At 39.9% G+C, this 16,743-nt stretch overlaps 1 protein-coding gene across 1 annotated transcript; it reads right to left on the minus strand.

Annotated features, from left to right (window-relative positions):
* Positions 1-5,043: 5,043 nt before the first annotated feature.
* On the minus strand, positions 5,044-9,321 carry LOC115170970 (interferon a3-like). The gene is made up of 6 exons (XM_029727386.1): positions 8,652-9,321; positions 8,391-8,478; positions 8,023-8,097; positions 7,743-7,892; positions 5,714-5,791; positions 5,044-5,383 (listed from the first exon to the last, which is right to left on the minus strand). The coding sequence occupies exons 1-6, from the start codon at positions 8,720-8,722 to the stop codon at positions 5,294-5,296; spliced, it is 552 nt and encodes a 183-aa protein (XP_029583246.1). The 5' UTR covers positions 8,723-9,321; the 3' UTR covers positions 5,044-5,293.
* Positions 9,322-16,743: the final 7,422 nt, after the last annotated feature.

The raw sequence follows: 16,743 nt of genomic DNA on the forward strand, positions 1-16,743 counted from the left end.
GTATTAATACGTGTCACACATCAGTTTGCAAACAATGTTAAAAAGAATCTTCATAAAGCTGCATACAAACATGGTCTGTTGAGTAAGGCAGCCCCAAAATGCAGGTGTTTCAGCCTAGCTCAGTGCTTTCTCTGGTGGTGGGGCAGCCATCGGAGAATGCAGAGCATAGGGGTTGGTAATATTCTCTAGTTACATTTACATTACATTTAAGTCATTTAGCAGACGCTCTTATCCAGAGCGACTTACAAATTGGTGCATTCACCTTATGATATCCAGTGGAACAATAGTGCATCTAAATCTTTTAGGGGGGGGGGGGGGGGGGGGTTAAGGATTACTTTATCCTATCCCAGGTATTCCTTAAAGAGGTGGGGTTTCAGGTGTCTCCGGAAGGTGGTGATTGTCTCAGAGTTCTGTCACTCATTGGGACACTCCGCAAAATCTTCGCAAAATCTACATGGAGAGCTTGAAAATTCAAGAACATTTTGAAGATAAATACACAACTCAGAGGATGCGAGGACAAAAAAATGTGAGTACTAATGTTCAATAGCGAATTGGAAATAGGAGTTGGGTTTCAGTTCAACATCTGTTCAGAATCTGTGGAATGTCACTCCTGAACTCAGAGTGACGTGTGCTACGTGTGCCACATTGTCATTGGTCTGTACATTGAGTCGGGGGCAGAAACTTGATTTTGCCATCATGACTCACATTCACAATCTACTGTCAAATCCTTTTCAAGCCTTGTCATATGAAAAGATATTATAGATAAAACGTGTAAGTGATCATCGACCATTGGACATGAACATTACACAACAAGTTGGAAACTGCAAATTCAACAATGAGCGGATTGGAAGGAATCAGTGGCTAATTTCAAATAACTAGCCTGCTATTCAGTAGACTTGTGTGTGTTCCAAGTCTGGGTTTAACCTGTTTGGGATAGGGGGCAGTATTTTCACGTCCGGATAAAAAAACGTACCCGATTTAATCTAGTTCTACTCCTGCCCAGAAACTAGAATATGCATATAATTAGTAGATTTGGATAGAAAACACTCTAAAGTTTCTAAAACTGTTTGAATGGTGTCTGTGAGTATAACAGAACTCATATGGCAGGCCAAAACCTGAGAAGATTCCATACAGGAAGTGGCCTGTCTGACAATTTGTTCTCTTTCTAGGGCATCTCTATCAAAAATACAGCATCTCTGCTGTAACGTGACATTTTCTAAGGCTTCCATTGGCTCTCAGAAGGCGCCAGAAAGTGGAATGACGTCTCTGCAGTCTCTGGGCTAAGTACAGCAGCTCTGTTTGTTAGTGGTCAGGCAGGGAACAATGACACTGGAGTGCGCATGCACGAGACGACTCCATGTTTTTCTTTCAGTCTATGAATGAATATAACGTCGCCCAGTTGGAATATTATCGCTATTTTACGAGAAAAATAGCCTAAAAATTTATTTTATACAGCGTTTGACATGCTTCGAAGTACGTTAATGGAATATTTTGACATTATTTGTCACGAAATGCGCCCGCGCGTCACCCTTCGGATAGTGACCTCAACGCACGAACAAAACATTTCAATATAACTATGGATTATTTCGAACCAAAACAAGATTTGTTGTTGAAGTAGAAGTCCTGGGAGTGCATTCTGACGAAGAACAGCAAAGGTAATCCAATTTTTCTTATAGTAATTCTGAGTTTAGTGAGCACCAAACTTGGTGGGTGTCAAATTAGCTAGCCTGTGATGGCCGAGCTATCTACTCAGAATATTGTAAAATGTGCTTTCGCTGAAAATCTATTTTAAAATCTGACACCGCGATTGCATAAAGGAGTTCTGTATCTATAATTCTTAAAATAATTGTTATGTTTTTTGTAAACGTTTATCGTGAGTAATTTAGTAAATTCACCGGAAGTTTGCGGTGGGTATGCTAGTTCTGAACATCACATGCTAATGTAAAAAGCTGTTTTTTTATATGAATATGAACTTTATTGAACAAAACATGCATGTATTGTATAACATAATGTCCTAGGAGTGTCATCTGATGAAGATCATCAAAGGTTAGTGCTGCATTTAGCTGTGGTTTTGGTTTTTGTGACATATATGCTTGCTTTGAAAATGGCTCTGTGCTAATTTTTGGCAGGGTACTCTCCTGACATAATCTAATGTTTTGCTTTCGCTGTAAAGCCTTTTTGAAATCGTACAATGTGGTTAGATTAACGAGAGTCTTGTCTTTAAGATGGTGTAAAATAGTAATATGTTTGAGAAATTGAAGTTATAGCATTTTTAAGGTATTTGTATTTCGCGCCACGCTCTACCATTTAACGTACAGGTCATGCTCCAGCAGTCGCCCAAGCACCTTGCGCACCAGGGATACATGCGGGGCGCGTGTGGCGGAATAGATCAGGATGTCATCCATATACACCACCAAACCCTGCCCGTGCAGGTCCCTGAGAATATCGTCGACACAGGATTGAAAAACGTCTGGAGCATTCTTTAACCCATACAGCATGACGAGGTACTTATAGTGGCCCGATGTGGTACTAAACGGGGTTTTCCACTCGTCTCCTCCCCGAATACGCACCAGATTGTACGCGCTCCTGAGGTCCAGTTTCGTGAAAAAACGCGCTCCGTGAAATGATTCCATCACCGTAGCGATGAGAGGTAGCGGGTAACTAAACCCCACTGTGATGGAATTTAGACCTCGATAATTAATGCACGGACACAGACCTCCCTCCTTTTTCTTCACGAAATAGAAACTCGAGGAGACGGGTGACATGGAGGGCCGAATGTACCCCTGTCTCAGAGATTCCGTGACATATGTCTCCATAGCCAGCATTTCCTCTTGTGACAATGGGTACACGTGACTCCTGGGAAGTGTAGCGTTTACCTGGAGGTTTATCGAGCAATCCCCTCGTCGATGAGGTGGATGGGGAAAGGTTGGTCCAACGACACCAGGGGAATCCCTAGCCTTAATGCGAGCCCACAATCCATAAAGTTTCCAGCTGCGCCTGAATCGACTAGCGCCTTATGCTGAATAGAGGGGGAAAACTCAGGAAAAGTTATAAGCACAAACATATGGCTAACAGGGAGCTCTGGGTGAGGCTGGTGCTTACTCACCTGGGGTGAACGAGGAGTGCTCTGCCTGCCATCCCGATTCCCAGAGGAGCTCCTCCAGCACCGGTCGGCAGTGTGTCCTCTCCGACCACACCGGGTAACAGGAGGAGCCTCCTCCTCCAGTCCCCCTCGATGCGGCCCCCACTAGCTCCATGGGGATGGGAGCCGGAGGGCCTGGAGGTGGAACCAACAGGGCCCGTTCTGGACGCCCGCGGGCAGCCAGCAGGTTGTCGAGACGAATGGACATGTCAATGAGCTCGTCTAGGGAGAGGGTCGTGTCCCGACAGGCTAGCTCCCGGCAGACATCCTCCTGGAGGCTACAACGATAGTGGTCCATCAGGGCTCTGTCGGTCCACCCCGCCCCAGGAGCCAAGGTCCGGAACTCCAGAGCAAAGTCCTGTGCGCTCCTCGTCTCCTCTGTTCACCCGCCACCGTTCACCCGCCACCCGGCCTTCTGGTGGGTGGTCGAACACGGCCCGGAAACGGCGGGTGAACTCGGGGTAGTGATCCCTCGCCGAGTCTGGGCCATACCACACTGCGTTGGCCCACAAGAGGGCACGACCCGTTAAGCAGGAGACGAGGGCGCTCACGCTCTCCTCTCCCGAGGGAGTTGGACAAACGGTAGCCAGGTACAACTCCAGCTGTAGAGGGGGCGCAGCTGCTCCTGCTGACTCCATAAGCTGGTGCGGGATTCTGTCACGAGTTACTAGGAGTGGTGGTAGAGTTAAGTGCATAGAGCAGTGGTGAAGATAAACAACCTTTATTCTTCCCGGCACAAAACGGTCAACGCCAAAACCAACGGGCGCGTAAAACAAATGACCAACCCAATACAACGGGCAAAACAGTCCGGAGAGAGAATAACAATTCGTAAGCCAGCACATCCAAAAATAAACACAACAGTAAACGTAATCCCGCACAAACCTGGGCGGGCTAAGCAGGCTTAAATAAAACACAAATCAAGAACACAATAGGGAACAGGTGCAACCAATAAGACTAAACAAACAGAAAAGGAAAAAGGGATCAGCGGTGGCTAGTAGGCTGGCGACGACGACCGCCGAGCTCCGCTCGAGCAGGCAGGGGAGCCACCTTCGGTGGGATTCGTGACAGGGGCATGAAACAGGTGGGGCTCTGAGTATTATACCACAGAGTGTAAACACGCATTCACACCATTCTAGATGTTAAATAATAACCTCATATAACCTAATACCATTATGCAAATGGATATACAGTATATCTACAATAAATCTATTCTATCCAGGCATTCCATGAAAGGACTGTGTACTGCCACATTGGCCTATATAATACACACGTTTGTCTAATGTTACACAACAATTGACTTCATTTATCCATTGAGAATTATTAGGAAGATCCCAATGATGCCACTTAAAAAGTTGTACATATATGACTAAGCTATATAAATGATTTGTTTTTATTATTTGCACTCCCTGCCTCTTTCAGGGAACTAAACTATTATCCATTAAAGGTATTGCTTGTTTTTTGTCTCTTTTTCCATTTCGTCTTTCCATGTCTTTTTTCTGATTTCTCCTCCAATCATAGTAAGACATTCAGGTGTTTAATACATTGGACAGACTTTATAAATAAACATCCACAATGTCAAGTGGGAGCTAAATGTTCCTGGTCCCCCAGATTATCCTCTACTCCTCACCCAGATCTCCCCACCCCCTTCAGCCCACTGCCCCAGTGTGATTACCACACAAAAACAAACAGGAAAAACAAAAGAACAGCAACCCTCACAAAGTACAAAAACACATTAAAAATAAGTTACATAAAGAAACAAAACTACAAGCTTTCATCAACTTAAAGTAGAAATGATCATGTGACTGATCAGCAACAGGTTTAATGTGGATCCCCTCTGATGGTTAGATAAGATATTATAAATCCACTCTCATTGGTTTCAGACAAGAACGAAATTTGGACAATTAATACAAAATACATTTTTATTCACATTTTCAATATTATTTTTTCACTGGTTATTCAAGTAGACCAGCAATACAGTTCAGTTCATCACAGGTACAAAAGGGAAATACAAAATATAAATAATAAATTATACAAATAAAAAACAATAATTTATGGATTTAAATATAATAAATAGACTGACAGGGTCCCACATGATTGTATTCAAGCTTTATAAACTGGTAAGGGCGTAGATTCTGAAATGAGTCTGGATGGTCAGTACATCTGTGCTGCAAGGATATCCAATCTTTGCAGATGACGTTTTGTCTCTTTCCTGATGAGCTCCCACGCCTGTGCACTGTAGTTCTGAAAAACACAGAACATTTGCAATATTAGTGGGGTGAACGTTCTTGGCAAAATAATGACCATATTGTCTTGAACATGAAAGTAGGACTGGTGCCAAATGTATTAAGCTTCTCAGAGTAGGAGTGCTGATTTAGGATCAGTTTTGTCTTTTAGATCACTATAAAAACAGAGGAGACCTGATACTAGATCAGCACTTCTCTGAGATGCTTGATACATATGTCCCCAAAACCCACTTTTTTTTAAATGAACACTGCTACTGTTTAGCCTAGCCTAGTTTATATTCATTTGATTACATGTATTAAACACGTTTCCATACGAAACCAAACTCACCATTTTTCTCAGAACATTCTTATTCAACTTCTTGAAGTAGCGTTTCAGTCTCCTCTCAGGTTTCATGGCAGGTGATACCTGTTGGACAAAATTAAACAAAACATTAGCATCATACAGATGTAGGATCTTCATTTGATCTCTTTTTTTCTGAGAATTTCCTGCATGGCAGGAAATGGAAACTTAATGTGTATTCAACGTTCTAAATAGATTCTAAAGATTGTAATTTCCACTTTAAAATATCAAACTTGATTTGCCATAATGAAAAATGCATCTAAGCATACAAAAAAGAGCAATAATTATAATCCACAATAATTTACATTTCTCATTGCTGCAGTGTTATTTATGTGACGTCGCAAACTGGCTCAAAATCTGTAATAACCCATATACAGTGCGTTCAGAAAGTATTGGGACGCCTTCCCTTATTCCAAATTTTAAGTTACAGCTTTATTGTAAAATGGATTAAAGAGTAAAAAATCCTCATCAATCTACACACAATACCCAATAACGACAACGCAAAAACAGAAATACCTTATTTACATATGAATTCAGACCCTTTGCTATGAGACTCAAAATTCATCTCAGGTGCATCCTGTTTCCATTGATCAGTTGACAGTGCATGTCAGAGCAAAAACCAGGCCATGAAGTTGAGGAAATCGTCCGTAGAGCTCCGAGACAAGATTGTGTCGAGATACAGATTTGGGAAAGGGCACTTTGTAACCACCAAGACTCTTACTAGAGCTGGCCGCCCGGCCAAACTGAGCAATTAGGGGAGAAGGGCCTTGGTCAGGGAGGTGACCAAGAACCCGATGGTCACTCTGACAGAGCTCCAGATTTCCTCTGTGGGGATGGGAGACCCTTCCAGAAAGACAACCATCTCTGCAGTACTCCACCGATCAGGCCTTTAAGGTAAACTGGCAAAACGTAAGCCACTCCTCTGTAAAAGGCACATTGCAGCCCACTTGGAGTTTGCAAAAATGCACATAAAGGACTCTCAGACCATGAGAAACAAGCGTCTCTGGCCTTATGAAACCTATTTGGCCTGAATGCCAAGCATCACATCTGGAGGAAACCTTGCACCATCCCTACGGTTAAGCATGGTGGTGGCAGCATAATGTTGTGGGGATGTTTTTCATTGGCAGGGACTGGGAGACTAGTCAGGATCGAGGGAAAGATGAACGGAGCAAAGTACAGAGACATCCTTGATGAAAGACTGCTTCAGAGCACACAGGACCTCAAACTGGAGCGAAGGTTCACATTCCAACAAGACAATGACCCTAAGCATACAGCCAAGACAACGCAGGAGTGGCTTTGGGACAAGTCTCTGAATGTCCTTGAGTGGCCCAGCCAGAGCCCGGACTTGACCTGATCGAACATCACTGGAGAGACCTGAAAATAGCAGTGTAGCGACGCTCCCTATCCAACCTGACAGATGTTTAGAGGATCTGCAGAGATGAATGGCAGAAACTCCCCAAATACAGATGTGCCAAGCTTGTAGCATGATACCCAAGATGACTCAAGGCTGTAATCACTGCCAAATGTGCTTCAACAAAGTACTGAGTAAAGGGTCTGAATACTTATATATTTCTGTTTTTGTATTGTTAATACATTTAGCAAAAATGTCTAAAACACGGTTTTTACTTTGTCATTATGGGGAATTGTGTGTAGATTGATAAGGGGGAAAATCTATTCAATCAATTATAGAAAAAGGCTGTGACGTAGCAAAATGTGGAAAATGTCAAGGGGTTGAATACTTTATATGTACTTTATAAGTAGATTTCTCCACTTGTAGTGGAGTAGGCTACTGCTAAACCAGGGCTCTCCAACCCTGTTCCTGGAGAACTACCTTCCTGTAGGTTTTCACTCTAACTCTAATCTACCACACCTGATTAATTAGCTGGTTGATAAACTGTATCAGGTTAGTTATAACTGGAGTTGGAGTGAAAACCTACAGGAGGATAACTCTCCATGAACAGGGTTGGAGAGCCCTGACCTAAACAGGGATTATACTTTAAATAGACCCATTACTTACACAGGAATTAAGGTTCTCCAATTGGCGTTCTAGAATGTTGAGGAAATCGTCCAGGTTTTTCTTGTCCCAGGTGACAGATTTCATATTCCCATCAAACAGTTTTGTGATTTGATAGATGGTCTCTTTCAGGAACCTGACTTTGTCCTCAAACTACACAGGAAGATATAAAAAGAAGATTAGAAACAGTATAGGCTTTGGTTATGGCATCAATATAACATTGGGTCAAGACCGCCATACCAAAGCATATCAGAACATGATAAGTCATAATTCTAGTCTTTACCTCAGCATCATCTATGTGTCTGTAAAGTGATGTTGGGAAAAAGACTGGGGAATCCTGCTTTGTGATATCTCCTCCCTGGAAAACAATCAATATAGTATGTTAAGTCACGTGTCAAATACTTTAAGACCAATCAAGACAGACATAAAGTATAACTTATACTGCAAGTACAGTAGGCCTTATGTAGATTTCTCTCTTGATCGCTGTCATTATAGCCTTAGCGCCATTTTACTATGTATATTCAAATATAGGTTAACAGTTTTCTAACACAGATGCTAAACATGAAACATATGACTATTTTACTTGGTTGGTTGTTTTGCTGTCCTTAATACATGCATTCAGTCTCCTCTTACAGTGTGCTGATAACTCACCATCTGGTCCAGCAGGGAAAGGTATTCTGAGCTCAAGTGACCGTAGTGGTGTCGGATCCAGTCACAGCAATGACACACGCTCTGCATACTGCAAATAATAAGACAAATACACGTCCAACTCTGCATTGTATACATTGTAAATAGCAGTTTGTTTCGCTGTTAGTTTTCCAGATGAGTTTGAACATCTTGGCTGTGTTAAGTAGTTTTATGTGGAATTAGGAAAGAGAAAACTGTATGGAGAATTTCCCCTGATCAACCTACCGGAGGAGGGAACTTTCATTTTCCAGACTAGCACATGCAGCAGTATGAATTCCATGCCTGCTCCTTCTCATGGACGAACAAACCACAGTAAATCTATACACATTCTCCTTTAAATCAGCTTTACATTATAGTTGAACCACAAGATAAGATTATTCCATGTAGATATCGGCTAGACTATTACTATAGCGAGGAAAGACTAATCGCGAGCTTTGCTTTCAACTGCAAATAACTTCGCGTGAACCGGTAAAATAAGTATGATAACAAAATCGTCGAAGTCGAAATAAAACCCACACTTCTTAATTAAGAAATGTAGCCATATAAGACATTCATTTAGCGGGTTTCGTTCAAAGTTAGTCCGAAATATTGTTCCGTAGTCTTCTGCTGTTGCGCTACAAATGAAAAGTGAATGGGAGACGTCGCTTCACTACCCATATCTCTCAACTTTCATTTTCACAATGACGTAACCAACTTTCACCCTACTGTTGTCTGCTGGTGATGCAACGTTGACAAGCAACGACAACATGATTTGTTGGAACTTTCTATTTGTCGTTTATTTTACAAGGGGAAAATGAAAAAGAATGTGACAAAAGTTCCTTGGTATAGGCTACGATATCAGGGATATTTTCCCTACAGTGTCAATAGTTTTGACAGGGCTGTGTGTGTGTGTGTGTGTTTGTGTGTGTGTGTGTGTGTGTGTGTGTGTGTGTGTGTGTGTGTGTGTGTGTGTGTGTTTTGCACGTTTTTGACTATACAAGGTCAAATCTTGGCATTGGTTCATTTCTCCCTTTTTGTATATAATATTGGGATTAATTCATAATATACAAAGCCTGTTCAACTGTAAATATCGTATAGTGTAGAGAAGTGGTCACCAAAACTGTCTGCACAGTCCTGGAGACCAGAAGGAGATGGTGCATGCTTTTGTTCCAACCCAGTTCGAACACACCTGTTCCATCAGGGTCTTGATAAGACGTCATGGGTGGTTTCATATTGAAATGTCATGTTATAAGCTAAAATGTCAGATGTAGCCTAATTTTTCTGCTGCATTTATACACTCCAACTCTCTGAGATGCTTTATAAATACGGGCCTTGGTGTTATTCGATATAGCCTTAATAGGACCAGCAGTGAGGAATCATAATAGTGACACTTGAAACGTGATTCCAAAGAGTCAGAGAGCTATATTTCCCATCATATACATCATACATTTATTGCCTATAGTTTTACAGGCGTGGCAACAACATTAGCAACAGGGCTGCGGCCACAACACAGGACAACTGATAGAATCTTTGACCTTGTGGCAACGTCCAATGTGTTGAAGTGACTGACGTCTTCATGCGTTTTAGCGCTAGTAGAGATACATGTCAATGGTGCTGAAAAGTCTTATGTCACATGACACGTCTGCGGTGGACGCATTTTGGGGTTTTACCAGCTGTTTTACACAAGTTGTGTGATGTCATCTCCCCAGTAATAATAGACTCCTTTGGCCGACCTATCGAATTGTGAATATGTAGTTTGGAGAGTGTTTGCATATTGGGAAGACGTCTCCGAGACATCATGATAGAATGTTTATGTCTAGCCGACATATCAACGATGTAGAACTGTAGAATTTAGAATGTGTAAAACGTCAATGAGCAAACAATGTCTAAACTACATCATCCCAATGTATACAGGATACATCGTGCCTACCTACTGAGCACGGTGCTGTCTGGACCGGCCTTCTTTATTTGGTCCGATTTTTGGTTTGTTTCTTACTTTCATTGTCCATGGATAAATTTGGACAGCACAGTACAGTAGAGAACAACAGAGTACAATTCATTACAGTGGAGTGTACAGTAGAGTACTTTACAGTGGAGTGTACAGTACAGTACAATACAGAAGAGTACAGTAGAGTATAGTTCATTACAGTACAGTGTACAGTACAGTACAGTAAAGTAAACTAACGTACAGTAGAGTACAGCACGGTAGAGTGTAGCCTACCTTACACTAATTTACTAAACTGTACTGTACTCTACTGAATTGAACTATACTGTACTGTACTGAATTAATATCTACTGTACTGTACTATCCTATACTTTATTGTACTCTACTGTGCTCTATTGTATTGAACTGTGCCATAACATATGCTACGTTACAGCTTTATTCTATAATAGTTTTTTTTAAGAATCTTCTTCAATCTTGAAACAATACCCCATAATGACAAAGCATGGTTTTCAGAAATGTTTGCAAGTTTATAAAAAATAATAATTTTAACCACATACTGTCCATAATGTAAATACATCCCATCACACACACACACAAGTAGTGTTTTCTTTGCAGCAATTCGACTGTGAAGGACTGATTCAGGCTGTCTTCCCTGAACACTTGATGTTGAGATGTGTCTGTTACTTGAACTCTATTAAGCATTTATTTGGGCTACAATTTCTGAAGCTGGAAACTCTAATGAACTTATCCTCTGCAGCAGATGTAACTCTGGGTCTTCCTTTCCTGTGTCTGTCCTCATGACAGCCAGTTTCATCATTGCGCTTGATGGTTTTCGCAACTGCACTTGAAGAAACATTCAAAGTTCTAGAAATTTCCCGCATTGACTGACATTCATGTCTTAAAGTAATATGGGACTGTCATTTCTCTTTGCTTATTTGAGCTGTTCCTGCCAGAAATATGGACTTGGTATTTTAGCAAATAGTGCTATCTTCTGTATACTACCCCTACCTTGTCACAACACAACTGATTGGCTAAAACGCATTAAGAAGGAAAGAAATTCTACAAATGAACTTTTAACAAGGCACACCTGTTAATTGAAATGCATTCCAGGTGACTACCTCCTGAAGCTGGTTCAGAGAATGCCAAGAGTGTGCAAATACTTTGAAGAATCTCAAATTTAACATATATTTTGATTTGTTTAACACTTTTTTGGTTACTACATGCTTTAATATGTGTTATTTCATAGTGTTGATGTCTTCACTATTATTCTACATTGTGGAAAATAGTAAAAAATAAAGAAAAACCCTGAGATGTGTCCAAACTTTTGACTGGTTGTCACGATCTTCGTTGTGTTGAGGAAAGGAGGACCAAAATGCAGCGGGATTGTGGACACTCATGTTTATTGAAGAAAACATGTAAAGCATCCACTTGAACAAAAAAAACAATAAACAATACTTACAACGGTAACAGTTTTGCAGACTATCCAAAAACGCAGTGCAAAATCAATCTCCCACAAAAGACAAACAAAAACACACCCTCATATATGGGACTCTCAATCAAAGGCAAATAGACAACACCTGCCTTCAATTGAGAGTCCCAACCCCAATGAACCCAAACATAGAAACAGACACACTAGACTCAACATAGAATACATGAAAATCAAACAGTGCCCAACAACCCCGGAATACCTAAATCAACTGCCCCAAACACACCACCCCTAACCACATAAAACAAATACCCTCTGCCACGTCCTGACCAAACTACAATACCAATTAACCCTTATACTGGCCAGGACGTGACACTGGTACTGTATATATGTACACTCTGGACTACGACATATTTCTATGTTTCTTATGTCCATTCTTTTACTTTTAGATTTGTGTGTATTGTTGTGTATTGTCAGATATTACTGCAGTGGTAGAGCTAGAACTACAAGTATATCGCTACACCCGTTAAAACATCTGCTAAATGTGAGTATGCCATAAAATAAAATGTATTTGGTTAACAAAGATTACAGCTGTAGAGGACACATTTATTTAATGAAAATACACTTCATTATTACAATAACAAACATTTCCTATCATGTTGCAATAATAAATATAGTATGCAATGGCCTTCATGAATACAAAACAAAATGCACGGAAACAATGATACATTAGGCTATGTATAGCCTAAGTCAATCACATAATTATTCAGTATAAAGAATTATTTACTCCACAGAGTTGTGAATACATTACTACACAATAAATAAATGCATAAAAAAACAAATCACTAAACATGTAAATAAATAGTTGAATAAATACATGCATAAATAAACAATATGTACACAACACACACATAACGCTCATTGGCTACTTAATGTTGTGTCTAGTCTTTGTAGGTGTGCCAGCACCACTGTCCTGATGTCTTCCCAGCCGCTTGCGCTGTATTCCTGCATAAATGAAATACACTTGTTAAGATTTGAGAATAGACACATGTTGTATCATCACATAAATACATCCAGATTTGGTGAATATACTCTCTTTGTAAGATAAATGGATCAACCTACCTCGCGTTTCAAGTAATTTTTCAGGAACTTGAAGTGAAGGCTCATCTTTTTGTTCACTCTTTTGACAGATTTTGATAGTCTAGTTTTCATAGACTTTACCTGTTAGAACAAAATACAAATACTTCATTTAATATTATGATTTGATTAACATGTAACCACTTATATTATAATCTAGTAGGATAGTATAATGTTTTTCCTTTTTGCATTAATGTTTAAGAGGTGAAAATCACAAATGACATACGCATTGGTCCAGCTCCGAGGTCTGTCGATAGAGGTCATTCATAAACTTGTCAACTCCTTTCTGGTCCCAGGCGGTGGACTCATATTTACCACTGCTGTACAATTTCTTTATAGCGTTCAGAGTATGCGAAATGAAGGCCATCTGTTCCTCAGCCTAGTAGAAGAGTGAATTGTATTAGTATATGCCTTGTGAATTGATGGCAAATATCAGAAAATGTGAGCAAATTGTATATTCGTTATAACCTAATTATATACAGTGCATTCGGGAAGTGTTCAGAATCCTTCACTATCTGCACATTTTGTTACGTTACAGCCTCATTTTGAAATTGAATAAATATGATTTCTCTCATCAATCTACACACAATAACCCATAATGACCAAGTCAAAACATGTTATTCGACATTTTGGCTAACTTATTAAAAGCAAAAGACTGTTTTTGCCATTTTAGAAATGATCTGTAACGTAACAAAATGTGGAAAAGGTGAAAGGGTCTGAATACTTTCCGAATTCAGTGTTTATTCCAATCTCAGAAAGAAAGGTTATGGATAGAACAAAACCATTTTTATGCATATTTCTTACCTTGAAATTATTGACTTGTCTGTATTGTTTGTCAGGGAAAGTGATCTGAGGATCTCGAGAGACTTCATGACCCTGAGATGCCAAAAAATATAAACAAAAAGTTGCATTATTATTACTGTACAAAAAGGAGTCAGGTAATTTAAATGAAACATTGCAGCTCATGAAATGTTGAAAAGATGACAAGAGCTCAATGACCAGGATGTGAATAAACATGACCCTATATCCTACCATTTTCTGAAGCATAGTTATGGTGTTGTTGCTGAACACTTGGAACATGCTCGGAGACCGAGGCAGTGTCCTCATCCACGTGCATCCGAAGGTTTTATTCCAGGTGCAAATCGTCATGACCAAGCACATCCAAAAGCTGATTGAACCCATTTTAGCGTAGATTAACTGTAGTTCTCGTTCTGTCCGCAATCAACGTTAATGCCCTTCCGAAAGATAGCCTACTTAGTCTAATTCCGACAAAAGTAAGTCTTCCGCAACGGATAAAGAGATACCGTGTTCTTCCTGACTGATCAATTTCTAGAATACACAAGTTCTGCCATGCTCCAACCTGTGTCGATTCTTTATACAAAGAGTCTGCAAGGTATTCCAAAAGTGAAAGGTGGAAATTCCCTTACACTTTCATACCTGAGTGTTGTTTTACGTCTGGAGAAAATGCAGGGAAAGGACAGGTGTATCGCTCGAAGAATTGTTACATCTTGAGTTATTTGCTGTTTTATCTTGAAATATTGGCCTTTCAACCAGGATATTTTTTATAAAAAATAAACATGTGAATCCATCGGACTATGGCCTAAATAAATATCACCATATAGAAACATTATTGTTTTTCCTTTCACTTCGAAAACCACAGTATTTAATGTTTGAAAACGCAACACCTTTTCATTTGTACACAGCAACTTTGGTGTCAACTACGTTGTAACCACCTGCTTAAAGGGTAATTGTGGTTTGTGGACCCCAACTGCTTATGTAAGATACAGATCAACCTTGTATGGGTTGTATGAATTACACACTCACATGACTTTATAACGTTTTAGAAACAGGTTTGGGTGGTCTGAAATGTTTTGGTAGACCCCCTTCTATATGCTCCCGGATTTCAGAAAAAGACACTGGTGTCCTATGAAGTGCACAGACAGTATAGACCTTGGGAATACTGCTTCAATTGGAGCCTACATTGCGGGGGCTTTTGAATCTGGGCCTATAGGCATGTGTGTGTAAGATAGGTCTTTCACGTAGATCATCTGTCAAAGTATTCAATATTCTTGTCTTTAATCGACTTGTAAATACAGCTTTTATTTATTCATCCAGTTATGTAAGTTAATGGGACCTCTGAAACTATTACCTTTCCTCTCCAGAGACTGAAGAGTAGAGGCTTGGTTTGAAGAGCGATTGGTATACTCCATTGAACTAATATTCAAATTATTATAATAATTATGTTGCATAATATCCAGTATATACTTTATATTATTAATAACTATACGAATAAACAATATTTTACAGTGATATGATGCCACAGTCATATGATTTACTGTCTAAAAGTGTATTCTAAAGGCGTTTATTGTTTTTCATTGGAGATTACGTTGCTATGGAATTATGCTAACATTTCATGGAGAAATTCGTCTTCATTCATCGGTTGATTCACGTCACACATTTTTACAAAATTGCTAGCACAATTCTAACAAATATAAGCTGTGTGTGTGTTTATTCAAATATTATACACACTCTTAGAAAAGGGTTCTATATTGAACCTTCAGGGGTGCCATATATGAAGAAATTAATAAAACCCTTCTTGGTTCTATCTAGAACCTTTTTTCCTAAGAGTGCGTGGTAATTTGCTGCAACATGGAGGAATAACATAAACACATATGAGTGTCATAATTAATATATTTAACAAAATTACTTATAAAACATGTTTTAATAAACTTTTATGCAAAATGTAACTACAATATGCTACCATGACACGTGTTTTCTTGGCATTTTTTTATTTCTTCTGAAAATGTCTCAGGATGCCCTCTATTTCAACTCTCAAGGCCTCCCATGCGCACTAACTGATTTTTCTTTAGACAGGCACAGATCAGGTGAGGTTAATAAATAATCCCTAACTCCTTAATATTTTGAGTATGGTCAAGTATGGTAATTCATCTCTGGATCGTGTATAATAGCAACCAGACACTGCAAATATATCGGCATCCTTCCTAAATGAGCTGTGGGAGTGAATGGAAACTCAGGAATGTCACTCTGAGGCTAAAGATGATTTTAAAATAGCTACAGTGTGTATTGGCTGAGCTGATAGAAAACTCTGCATGGATCAACACCATTGCATTCACTCCACATTACAGGCCTGAATGACAAAGGGAAAAGTTGTAAACCTATTCAAAAATAACTCATTCTAAAACATCCATTCGGGTTGCAACATGGCTGTTAAGTAATATTGCAAGACAACATGACAAATTAATTAACTTTTGTGCCTAAATAAATTTCCCTCATTAAAATGCAAATCATTTTATAACATTTTTGACATGCGTTTTTCTGGATTTTTTTGTTGTTATTCTGTCTCTCACTGTTCAAATAAACCTACCATTAAAATTAAAGACTGATCATTTCTTTGTAAGTGGGCAAACGTACAAAATCAGCAGGGGATCAAATACTTTTTTCCCCCACTGTAAGTCCCGCTATGCCCTCAGACGAACCATCATACAAGCAAAGCGTCAATACAGGATTAAGATTGAATCCTACTACACTGGCTCTGACACTCGTCGGATGTGGCGGGGCTTGAAAACTATTACGGACAACAAAGGGAAACCCAGACCCGAGATGCCCGGTGACTAACTAAATGCCTTTTATGCTCGCTTCGAGGCAAGCAACACCGAAGCATGTACTAGAGCACCAGCTGTTCTGGATGACTGTGTGATAATGCTCTCGGTAGCCGATGTGAGCAAGACCTTTAAACAGGTCAACATTCACAAAGCCGCAGGGCCAGACGGATTACCAGGACAGGTACTCAAAGCATGCGCGGAACAACT

The sequence above is a fragment of the Salmo trutta genome, chromosome 32, assembly GCF_901001165.1.
Source record: "Salmo trutta chromosome 32, fSalTru1.1, whole genome shotgun sequence".
NCBI lineage: Eukaryota > Metazoa > Chordata > Actinopteri > Salmoniformes > Salmonidae > Salmo > Salmo trutta.

Excerpts from the sequence above, each read along its gene's own strand:
- LOC115170970 (XM_029727386.1), bottom strand. The coding sequence starts at position 8,722 with ATGAGAAGGAGCAGGCATGGAATTCATACTGCTGCATGTGCTAGTCTG. Across the intron at positions 8,479-8,651 it reads AATGAAAGTTCCCTCCTCCG|TATGCAGAGCGTGTGTCATT; the intron begins GTAGGTTGATCA and ends TATTATTTGCAG. Across the intron at positions 8,098-8,390 it reads TTTCCCTGCTGGACCAGATG|GGAGGAGATATCACAAAGCA; the intron begins GTGAGTTATCAG and ends ATTGTTTTCCAG.